Here is a 12,557-nt window from a genome sequence, read left to right on the forward strand (position 1 = left end):
TGAAATAAGCGAGGAGGTCGTTCTTAACCATATAGATGAAGATTTAACCATTAAATTAATCACGGATATGGAGGCGTAGGCAGTTAAACGACCTCCGCAGAAATAAAGAAATGGTACGGATTCCACGAAATTGCAACAGTGATTTCGTAGAATTGGTGCCATTTCTTTAATTCTTCATCAAATGAGAATGTATTAAGAGTATTTTTGTTCAGAATTGTGAACAGAATGGTGTTTTTAAGCCTTTTTTCACGATTGAGATACACGGACTTCGATATTTGGAGATATATACGTACGTTTCGAAATGAATCAAGGCATCACCTTAACTGCATGTTTCTGCCTTGACCTGCAATCTCTCTCTCTGTGTCACTTTACAGAGACACGAAACTCGTGTTTGAACAAACTTTCCAGTAAACTTCACGTGTAACGCACGTTTGCCGCCAAGAGAGGAACAAAAAACCCACGAAACATCCAACAACGACAATTAACTCGAGGAATTTTGGCCGGCTGTACTGGGAATTATTGTCCTACAATGTCTTGAGACTTCTGACAAGCAGCTCGCGAACGGTAGTCTGCAAGCAGCCATTGGAAGCGGAGAGGTTGCCTCTCTCCTGGGAATTAACCCTGGGTAGCTCTGACGCGAGAGCAGACTCTCAAGGGAACTCGGGTACCCCTTCTCGAGACCAGAGCTCGAGGTCTTCTTGGTCCCTGACGTCGGGAACCGGGAGTTGAAGTTGTTCGAAATATCGTAGCCGAGCCTCGGCGCGATTTCTCCGCAGAAAACGTTTCGTCGAGACAAAGCGAAAGACCGAAACACCCGCCGTCCGATGCGTTTCGAACCGTTCCGAGGTTGCGGGAGCTCAAGCTTTTATCGTTGAAATCTAAGTTCCACATTCTGCGGTAATTTTGCAAAGATTTCAACATTCAAAGATCACCAATCGCGATGGCAGTCGATGTTTACCATTACTGTTGGGTATAATTATGCAGCCCGCAAATAACAGGTTTCCACGATCTTCCAAATCCACAAGGGCCTTGTGTTTTACATGCGTAATTCTGTTGTTTGTCCAGTGTCTCATATTAACGAGATGTCTTCTAAATCCTCCGAAATATCGACTCTCGCGATACCTGCATTCCATCGACGAGGCGTATATTTTATTATCCAAAATCACGTCAATTAAAATTCCCTCCGAATCTTCCCGGAATCTCTCGACGGAGTACTAAAGGTCTGACTTCGATAATAGCAAAAGAGGGTGAAATAGCGAGGGGTGGAGAAAGAGACGGAGGGTAGGGGGGAACAAAAAGGTAAGAAAAAGCTTCAAACTCTACGACGTTTAGCCAGAAAAGTTAAACATGTCGGTTAAACATGTTCGAACTTCGGTATTTACGACGAATCCTTGACTTAATACTCCGAATTTACCAAACACACGCGGTAGGCGTGTTATACTCGCGTCTTTGAATCATTGCAGGGGAAAAATATGACGTCGTAATCCACGGGCTCAAGCCGGTATTACAACGATGACACTGTACGAGTTGAGCCCTGTCACAGGCAAAAACTAACAACGGCAGACTGCGCAGAGCTCAAGTTTTAGAAATCCTACGATTAAAAGCTTAGACGGTCTGAAATTTTACCTGAAAGTTTCAGCGAGCTCGAATCTCTGCGTATTTCCATCTCACATACCCGTTTATATCGGACCTCCCTTATTTTCTGCCAAGATACCCCCGGCAGGACGAATGAATATAACAACTCGATTCGTGCGCCTGCACTCGTCTTGCCCGAGGCAGCATTAGAATCGTCGATATTAATTAACAGGGTAGTAAATTAATTCGCTAGTAATAATTATGCATTTATGCCTGGCGTGCAAATTACAATCAGGGATTCCGGGGCACATGCAGGTAGGTAATGTGCACAGTGATTCGGACTGTCGCGTTCTGTTTAGATTATATGTTTACCTTCGCGATTTACTGCAGTGTAGCTACAGCCACGAATGCGTACATGCCCCGTTGGACACTCGCGTCGAGATTACTGCACACGTATGTTTATTATATACATGCGGCTAACCTAATGCAGTCCGTAATGAAATTTCCGGGTAACACGCAGCGAGCCCACCGAAAGATATTGCTTTTCCCCGCAGATACATGAAAATTAGCAAAAACTAAGCTGCTCGAAACTAAATTCGAATTTCTATCACGGGTTGACTTTAGTACATATGGTAACTTTCAGGCGCATGACTGAAAAAAAATATTCAGACTAGATAAATCCTGATCGAAAAGAAAGTGAAATTCACAATTCCGTTTCGAGAATTTGATATTCTTAACATCGTTTTACAGCTGCAGAAATTTAGTTAGCCGCGATCACCCGTTATATCGGAACGAGATGGAAATTCAAAGTTCGACGGGGTTTTCGGTGTGTGGTTTGAAATTTGATAGATGCGTGCAGATTCGTTGTGCGGGTAAAAGCTGCATTGTCGAGTAACGGAATACCTACGGGAAACTCGACTAGGCAACGGTCTGTGATTTGAATCTATTAATATAGCTTTGGTTTCGACGCGCGGTTCATTACTGTATATCAATTATTAGATCCTGTACAGAGGTACGCACATACTAATACGATTGCGGCCACGAATCATACAAATTCGCATTGCATTCCCTATCTGACTACACGCTTACACTCCTCTCTCTCTCTCTCTCTCTCTCTCTCTCTCTCTCTCTACTGCTCGTCCGTCTGCCGTCATGGAAATTATGCGTAATTACTCGTATATGTAGATACGATACATTATTGATAGGTTTCTGTGCGTCATTAGAGAATTTGCTCAAACATTTCTTTCAGTCTACAGTATTGTGCGACCAATCACAACTTCATCACCGTGCAAGGCGTGCGAGTTTAAAATAAAGGGACCGGACTGTATTTTTTCACTGATTCGTATCATGCCTGCAATACGTCTCACGAATTTATTGTCCAATAATGGAATTGGCACTGTGGAATATTGATCATTGCTTTTAAAATATGTAAACGCATACTTGTTTGCGATAGCGATCAGGCTAGTCGATTTATCCGACCTTTGTTCGTGCCGCCATATAACTTTCAAGTCGTCGACTATCAAACGAAATTCTAACGATCTCTGTGCTAATTCTGAGAAAACGAAGAATCGATGTTGTCGCAGGTTTTCCTGGAACTTAATTTATCAAATTCAAACGATCTCTACGACAACTCTGAGAAAATGAAGAGTCGATGTTGTCGCGCGTTTTCCAGAAACTCAATTCATCATTGCGTGCAACTGCTGCACGGCCGTTCTGCAATTACGGAAATCGAGTACTGGAAGCAAAACATCGGTGAGCGCCATTATAGCATGGAGAAAAGTGCGGAATTGGATAGGATGTAGGATATGGGATAGGCGAGCTGGTGATTATAGAGGCCGGGAATTCCCCGAGGGGCGCCGCCTGAGTTCCTACGGGATTCCACCTAATTCCATCCTGGCTGACTAGTGAGTCGCGCACCAACACTGTGACGCCTTCGATTCTCGAGTTCGCTCGCAAGACCGCGATATAACTATCCGTTCGGCAAACACGTATTACGGAAGGCACATAGGAATATATCGCAATCGCATTGTTAACCGTGAAGAAGTATGAGACGAGTCAGAAATGCCCCCTACCCCCGTACGAAACTGATCGGAACCGTAAATTCCTAAGGATACCAGGATATAAATTACGAGTTTAAAAAGATGGCATTGACTTCGGAATTAATCACTTTTAATCTGAAATTGATGATCTTCCGAAACTAAAGTTATAGTTGTAGTCGTAATGATTTCGCTTCATTTTACTGAAATTCATTAAACTGTGGGAAACAAAATATGGATGTAATTTTGCAATCAATTTGAATAACCGAGAGCGAATAGTGCCCTGAATAACTTATTCGTGTTATTGTTGGATAACCCGAATCAATTCTTCGCAAAGAAATTTTCGTATACAAATAATCGAGAGGAAATCATCGTCGATTTCGAATGTTAATACGCGGTGGGTAAACTTCCACCAATTTCCAATCGATTAAAAAGTGATTTATAAGGGAAACTTGAAAAACTTTATCTTACTTTTGAGAGATCTCGGCTTGGCTTGTTTCCTCCTGGACATATCACAAGACGAATAGCCTTTCCGAAAGGAACGGACGACCAGGATGACGAGCAGCAAGCACCGGCTAATCAAAGATTTCGATGAAAGTGTCGAGCACCGTATAATCGGAAGCACTGCAAGCAGGGGAACACAAAAACCGGTAACGAGGGCACAACTCGGTCATTTCCAATAGACGGGGGTGGCAATCGTTCGGACACTTGGCGACCACGTGGCCGCCTCCCCCTCACCGCCCCCACTCGACACGAAAGCTCGACTCGCGCGTGCCACGGCCGCCCCCGACTTACTGCCGGACGAACCTGCAGCTGCTCTCCTCTCTCCGCTCTCCGCTCTCCGGTCTCTCCGTCCCGCTCGAATCGAGAGACGCGCGACAAGTGAGCCTTGCAGGATACCAACGCCGTCGGCGCCTCGCGAGGGGGATGCACCCTGCAGAACCGCCCCCGCGCAGGCGTCCCACATCCGCCCGGAAGTAATCAAGATCAACCCGACTTAATCGCTTCTTTCAACTTTTCCGTTATCTCCGATCCACCGAACGGACGATGCCTCAAGGGGTCGAAGGGCTTTTGGTCCGTTGGACGAAGACGATGCAGAGTCCGTTCCGGTCGAAATTACGTACATATTCGCACAGCGGAAACGTAAGGGTTTGGAAGAATATAAAGTTTTGTGCAAATTCTTACGGTTCCATGCCGCGTCTTGCATTCTCTGTCAGAGTCTATGCGAAATTTTTAACGGGACTTTAGTGAATCGCGCCACCCGCCTAACGGCAGGCAACCGGAAAGCCAACGCGTTAACTTCTTACGAATTGTTTGTTGGGTTGCCTGTCGGTAGGCGCGTGGCGCAATTCATTTTCATTCAATTTCCCGATACAATCCAAGCATTTTTTTTTTATCGCGCTTGCATCCAGCGATGTTAAATCTGTTGCGATGCAGTTCAAATATTCATCCGTCGAAAAGGGATAAAGATATTTAGCACGTGAAGAGTGATAATGATTTGGCCTCTGTTTACGAAGCGTGAGGTTATGTCAGTGAATTTTTATTTCAATTTCACACCGTTGATTCCCGCGTACACGGTTTGCACGCTAAAACCGGGGCGCCTATGCTACTGTGCACAGCCATGGCGAGTGACGTACCAAAGATACGAAGGCAGGAACGGAGTGCAACAGCCAGTGATCAGCTGACTGCCGCTGATCGTGAAACGCGGCGGAGCAGCGTATAGCCGTTTATTTCTCGGTGGCAGATTTTACGAAGAACCGAGTTTCCCATTTTCATCTCCAAGCGAAGTCAGCACGATGGCAATAACCAGCGACGGTGTGCTCGAAATGACCAACTCGGGAAACGGTGCTGTAACGCCTCATCTACCGACCGAGGTAAGCTAGTGTCACTCAGAGAGAGCAGTCGTCCAGGTAAAATATCGCACATTCCTGTCATACTTCGCGTTGGACCTCCACACCAATTGAATAATTTCAACCCTTAATGAACCTCGTGCACTTGTAATTTACGGCTGTTTTTTTCATCTTTCGGGTTACGGGAGCTGACGCATTTCTTTTCATCAACTGTCGTATACGTTGTTCAGTTGATAAAAATCAGATTCGATGCACGTGCTCGTAGGAAGATATTATCTTGGATCTGTCAATTTTTTTTTTAACCATCTTCTTCTGTCGTTAATCGCTGTTTCTAATCTGCCTGATGCACAATTTCTGTAAATATTTTTTTAACCGTAAATCGAAGCCCCGCTAATTGTCAACAACGAACTGTGTACCAGGTATACATATAACGCAGGTATACCGGAATCCAATAATAAGGCCATTAACATCTGAAAACGTCACGAGAATGGATATAATACGAACGTGTAAATTATTCCCAAACTTGTAAACAAAAATACGTGCACTCGTTCACAACACTCTTTCGACTTATAAGCCGCAGAGTTACTAATGTGCACAGAATTTCGTATATAGAATACAAAATGCGAAATACTGAAAACCAACTACTGTATTTCCTCTGTCGAAATCCTTATTAATTGCAAAAATTTAAACCAACATAGCGAATCGTTTTTACAAATCATGTCCAATTTTAAGTTTGCAAAGATCGAAGGAAAAAAAAATATGGTACACATCGCCCCCCCCCCCCCCCCCCCCCCTCTCCCCGAGGTAAGCCAGCTCTGAAATAAATCCGCGTGTTGTCGAACCTCATCGGTATCGACTTATAATTTGAAATCGCAAATTTCTCCGAAATTGTAATAAAAGCGATTTTTAGATGCACGTGCGTGCGAAAAATCAAGAGCAACCGGCAGAGAGCCGGATGAAGAATCTTTGTATTAAAATGTATGTAAATGACGCCTAGATTGCAATGTAAAATAATTCGCCCGCGTGACAAATGACAACAGGTAGGTATATTATAATGACATTCACAAAGCGTACCGTCCTTGAAGGTGAGACGGAGGTTTCATTGAACGACTCCTTTGTTCCGCATTTGCTTATTATATGCAATATATATGTATACATTTCAAATGTTATCTTATTAAAGCACATAATCTAGACAACCGTAGTCCCGATTCATTTCACGAGTATCAATCGCTGACAGATTTTGTATACATGTAGAAATTAATTGGCAACAGAGTTATTTCACTTCCTAAAATTTTTCCGTGAATCGAATATTCGACTAATTGCAGGTGCATTTTTCATATAATAACGCATCATGTTTATTCGGTTATTATCTTGCACGATATTTGTCACAGTCTTCAATTTTAATAGGCAAGTTGCCATTTCCTCGTTCCAAACTCCAACAAAGAAGGACATTTGTGCAAGATACGTAAGAAAAGATGATTACGCTTCGGAAAAAAAGTGGCCGTAGGATTCAACTTTTTTGATTTTAACCAATACGTTGTTGTCAACTGTAAAATTAGAAATTGCTTGCTCGGTAAAAAAACGATGCATCAGGCCATTTGATGTTTTATAAAACAAAGAAATTACACGTTTGATGTAAACGGTCAAAGAGTCACATACACACAAATAGCTTTAATTCAGTACCTTGAGTGAATACGGAAGATTCCGAATCTTCGGTTGCCTTGGAATAGTTCGCGTAGCTGCAGACGTTCCATTATTTCAGAGTATCTAAATAATCTACCTCGGAGACAGCTAATCGTTGATAATATAATATGTATACATGTGTGTATAGACATATTGTAATAGGTATACCAGATAATGAATTTACGACTTGAAAATCCTTTTGCTTATTGTCTGTCTAATCAAAACGTTACCAGATACAGAAATGTATCTAAGATTTGAAGCACCGTCGTTATCGAATTGTATCAAATAAATTCTAGACGATTGTATAAGTTTATTGATTGCGCAATTACCGTTTTCGCAATTGTACTATATTACAGGTCTTTCAACGAAGTCGCTAAAAATTATCTAGGTCACGACACAGTGACAGCATGAATTATCAGATTGCTGTGACCTTGAACGTCAAAGCTTGTCGGTACATTTGAAAATTTTTGAGAAATTTTAATTTCAGTGGTAAAAAGTACGTCAGATTCAAAATCTCAATATTTGTAGGTAGCGTAGTAACACATCTATCTACATTCAAATTTGCGCAATTATTGTTTGAGTGAAATCAATCATGTCACTTTTTTACTTGCTAAATTTTCTTTCAAACGAAAAATGAACAGGGCCTTTTTAGAGAACTTATATTTTATTAAAAGATTAGTATCCAACTGGGAATTCCTGACGAAAAAATTCCATAACTTATTCTTTCAGGTATTGACACATATTATGTCGTATCTCTTTTGTGCGGACCGGAGTGCAGCCGGGCAGGTTTGCTCTCATTGGCGAGAAGCATCTCTTGACATGCGATTCGTTAATGAACAAGTTGTCAGTCTGACACGAGGCTCTGCGGCGGACAATTTGCACGTACTTATGAATATTCTCCGACACTCCACACGGCCATTCTACAATTTTATATTCAAAGATCTTGAGCTGAGGAAAATGGAATGGTTTTGGGAAAAGTTTGGACCGGATATGAGAAGCCTAATTCTGGTAACACGATTATACATTTTGCCCTGTCTTACTGTGACGGTAAAATAATAAACTGAGCAAACTTTGATTTAACATGATTGAAATTTAGGTGAACTGTGATTTGGGAGAAAAAATGCTTGTTGCAATTCTCAAGAGCTGCGACAACCTGCGAACTCTACACATCAATGCTTGCAGAGAGTGCCTGATGTCAGGACGCCTTTTGGACGATGAAAATGACGTTAAAGTTCTCTCAGAAAAGTTACTCAACTTGAAAGAATTGAGTCTAGCTTCTAACAGATACTTGAGTGACGCGTTATTTAATAGACTAGTAAACATTTGTCCAAACTTGATATCGCTAAGTTTAAGTGGTTGCCAGATATCCTTCCACTCCGGCTTGTATAAAAAGTTTTATCCCAGTAATAGCACAGTTTCGCACGTGTCAGAATCTGTCTTAACATTTTGTAACATTTTAATTTTTCTAAACCGCCAAGCGAAACACTTGAAATACCTTAGTTTCAGTTCTACATTGATAGACGGTACAGCTTTGGTCACTTTATGTACCATAAAAGACTTGAAACTAGAATCACTGAAACTACAGTGTTGTGACCAGTTAACAAACGTCGGTATTCGCTCCTTGACGGAACATCAGACATATTTGAAAGTTCTAGATGTAAGTTTTTGCACCAGAGTAACAGACGCCAGTTTAGTTTGCATTTGCAAAAATTTGGTAAACTTGGAAGCATTGAATATAAGAAGATGCAGAGCAGTTACGGACCATGGTGTCAAGCAAATACGACGCCTCAAACATCTCAAAGAGTTGGATATATCGGAATGTGAACAACTTACAAGCGAGTGTATTACGGATGGTCTATGTGCTGCTGAAGGGGAAGACAATGAAGGAAATGAAAATAACGAGAATCTCGTGGACTTTAATCATCTAGTGCCAAAAACACATGTTGCCAAGTCAGTGCCCTCAGAACAGAGGAGGATAAATAACAATTTAGAAAAACTTTATGCTAACGCACTGAATTTAGATGAGAAATCAATCCTTAGTATCGCGACAAGCTGTCCCAAATTGATATTGCTAGATATTGGATATTGTTTCAATGCTATTACAGACAGTAGCATACAGGTAAAGCAAAGATAGAATTCAAACTTGTTTTCCTAATCATAAGGCAAGAGAAACAAGTCATTTTTTAACACGAAATGCTAAAAAAAAATCATAACTCAACTAAACTATCCATGATTTTCACATTTTCAGATGATATTTAAAGAGTTAGTGCTGTTAAGGTCGCTGACATTAAGTCGTTGCGACAAAGTGAGTGACCTGGGTTTAACTGGAATGGGAGCTGGAAATCGAGAAAATTTGGAGAAAACCTGGACTCAGAGTTATATAGAAGTGCCAGAACCTCAACTTAGGATACGCCTTGGCTCGAGAGTAGAGGAGGAAATCTGGCGTGATGCTAAGCGAAAACGTGAAGTTAAAAAAATGTGTGAAGATCTCTCAATGCTATTTGATAACGATGTATGTTCAGGATTTTCACTAGCTCGACTAAAAGGATTGAAAGAATTAGACTTGGCTGGATGCAATAAAATCACAGATGTCAGTCTAAAGTATGCTTTCAACTTCCCGGAACTCAGATTATTAGATCTTAGCCTGTGCCAGCAAGTAAGACGATTGATGAATATTTTTCGAAAAATCATTCATACTGTTTATAAATTTTTGCAATGGCTGAACGAGTTTTTGTGCTGAACATTTAATTTTTCTGTAGATAACACACGAAGGATTGGATTTTTTGACCAGGAATAACCAAGCTCTGGAGGAATTGCATTTGTCCCAATGTCATAATGTGACGGATATGGGAATTGCTTATATTGCCAGAAGACTGCATCGTTTGAAAAGTCTATATTTACAGGTACAAAGACTCAAATTTGTATATAAATAAAAAATATTATTTCGCGAAGACATTACACAATTATCACCAATTCACTTGTTCATCTGTTTTAAAACAGGGATGTTCCCAGCTGACTGATCACAGCTTGGATTCAATAAAGATTCACTGCACTGCGTTACAGTTCTTAGATGTTAAGGCTTGTCGCGGAATGTCAATCGCTGGCATAGAGAGTTTAATTCACTTAAACATCGATTATTCAAGAGAATCAGAAGACCTTATGCAATGTAAAAAACCACCACCTGCCCCGCCTATGCGTAGATAACAATTGTATAGACCAAATCTAAGGCTGACAGATGGAAGTTAAAAGGTGTTGGTGAACTTCTATTAAGTTTTTAGACGTTTTTTTTTTTAATCGCTACAGGCTTTAAGAGGAAACATTGAAAGAAATAAATTAAACCGAAAATTCAACAGCCATGAGCCAAATTCGAGATTGTATACTTCAGAATGAACCTATATTTCCATAAGAATGTTCAAAAATTTCCCTCTATCTTCTTGTACAGCTATTCAAATTAAAATAATAATGAGTATTATTTATTGATTAAATTTTAGTTAGCTATTATTATACATGGTAAATTTTTTATAGTCACCTTGCAAAAAGTAGTCACAGCAGTTTTAAAACTTCGAGCGTTACGAACGTATTTTGAAGTTTGCTAAATGTAAAATCCTTAGTAACTGCAGCATCTTATACGTATGTACCAGATTTATAGTGTAGTGAAATTTTTTTTTTGTTCTACTATAGGATGATATCACGTTCTGTTACAATAATTTCGTTGTTATATTAAAAACTTATTGTACATGCAAGTTTTTGGCCAAGCGTTTTTACTGGTTCTCGAAATACAGGTAGGATGGGTTTTGTAGTGAATAACGGTACCAACGTCATCCAAGATATAGTTCAGTTTCAAAGCTTCAACGCCATACGCAGTTAAAATAGTATGAGTTTATTTTTACTGTACATTAACGAAGAATACAAATTTTCGTGGATACTTACATACCCAATTTTTACTTGGAACTGCGTTTTGTATAAATATGAAAATATTGTAACATAATAGTTAAAATTAAGTGAGAATAAAATACAAACATCTGAATTTCCGTTCGTATTTCGTTACGCAAGTTTTACCCAAAACAGTAGATATTGCTAAAATCTTTAACATTATACAAAATGATATATTACAGACGTATTAAAATATCGCTGAAATTCCCTTGTAAAATAGTAAAAGGCTCCGCAAGTCAAAGATTCAACAGCGCGTGACGATACGAAAACGACATTCGCAAGATCGTAAGACTCTATTTTACATTAATTTATAGAGATTTTTATGAAATATCTTTCTTAGAAAATCAGCCAATGTTTAAGCAATTTCGAGTTAGTATTTCCAATTTGAAATTTGAAAACGTTGTTACAACCGTGTTATAACATGACCGCGAAACTACAAAATATGTACAAAATTACAATAACTATAACCCAAAGACATCTCCTTTTTTGCATTTGAATAACATTTCAACGAGTAATAATATTTATAAATTTTACACCTGCGGTTGGACGCTTGCAAAACAAATTCATTCAAATGTTTTTGTTAATGAAGAATAAATAGTAATTGTCATTATCAAGTACCGACAAAATTTGGTTGGAAAATTTTTTTGTTTCTTCATTTGGTATTACCGATTATTTCTTTAGACGTAAGCAACCAAAACTTTTGTTAAGTTATGCAATAAAAATAAATATCATAGTTCGCACGATCGGCAAAGTTTGAATTTCCATGTTAAAAATAACTTCTTTTTCCAATTAAATACAATAACGAGAATGATTTTGTTTTGTGTAAATATTTAAAGCAAGTAATTATGACATTTTTTTCACATTTCCAACAAAGAAGCATGCCCTACAATGTCTGCATGTATGTGTGTAATGAATAAACGAAATCACTTTAACTCAAAATGTACGTAAGTCTGGAATTATTTGAAACCGTTACTGTCTATTTAGAAAAATAATGCTAGATTGTACAATACTTAATTGTATATCTAATATGCATTTCAGTGAATACAAACCTCGCATCACCTAATAATCTTATTGCTTGTGAGGTATGAGTCAGTGCAAAGCAAGTTTGATATGAACTATTTTATCAGCTTAATGTATTTTAGTAGAACACAAGAAAATCTCGGAAGTCTAGATGAATAAGCGAGAAAACTCATTGTTAATTACACGATACGTAATTATTAAAACGTACGTAGCATAGAAAGAATGGAAGATCCTGCTTATGATATATTATTGAAGCTGAGATTTGGAACATGATTCAACTTGTTTCTAATTTATTTCAACACGGCGTTATTTCCTTTCTTTTTGTTTTTTTTTGTTAGTCAATTACGTAAAACCGATGAAAACACAATCAGCCTATGCTCATAATAATTAAAGAATACGTCATTAATTGCTACAAATGAATTTAGTCAAGTATATTCCAACTTAAAAACTAACATCCAAT

At 39.3% G+C, this 12,557-nt stretch overlaps 2 protein-coding genes across 3 annotated transcripts in view; one reads left to right on the plus strand and one right to left on the minus strand.

Moving 5' to 3' along the window:
* The window catches only part of LOC107225745 (zinc finger protein 423), an 81,754-nt gene extending 77,470 nt beyond the window's left edge, over window positions 1–4,284 (minus strand). Inside the window, exon 1 of the mRNA XM_046740105.1 lies at window positions 4,083–4,284. Within this exon, the coding sequence (XP_046596061.1) occupies window positions 4,083–4,122 (40 nt within the window). The 5' untranslated portion in view covers window positions 4,123–4,284. The remainder of the gene's footprint in view (window positions 1–4,082) is intronic.
* A 986-nt stretch (window positions 4,285–5,270) lies between these two features.
* LOC107225826 (F-box/LRR-repeat protein fbxl-1) lies at window positions 5,271–11,171 on the plus strand. Of its 2 annotated transcripts, XM_046731593.1 has the most exons (7): window positions 5,275–5,485; window positions 6,372–6,439; window positions 7,874–8,152; window positions 8,241–9,263; window positions 9,393–9,800; window positions 9,904–10,047; window positions 10,145–11,171. In XM_046731593.1, the coding sequence occupies exons 3-7, from the start codon at window positions 7,889–7,891 to the stop codon at window positions 10,346–10,348; spliced, it is 2,043 nt and encodes a 680-aa protein (XP_046587549.1). In that variant the 5' UTR covers window positions 5,275–5,485; window positions 6,372–6,439; window positions 7,874–7,888; the 3' UTR covers window positions 10,349–11,171. The 2 variants fall into 2 exon arrangements, with proteins under 2 accessions (XP_015521905.1, XP_046587549.1); XM_015666419.2 differs by lacking the exon at window positions 6,372–6,439 and having other exon boundaries at window positions 5,271–5,485.
* The last annotated feature ends 1,386 nt before the right edge of the window (window positions 11,172–12,557 follow it).

This window comes from Neodiprion lecontei, chromosome 1, assembly GCF_021901455.1.
Source record: "Neodiprion lecontei isolate iyNeoLeco1 chromosome 1, iyNeoLeco1.1, whole genome shotgun sequence".
Lineage (NCBI taxonomy): Eukaryota > Metazoa > Arthropoda > Insecta > Hymenoptera > Diprionidae > Neodiprion > Neodiprion lecontei.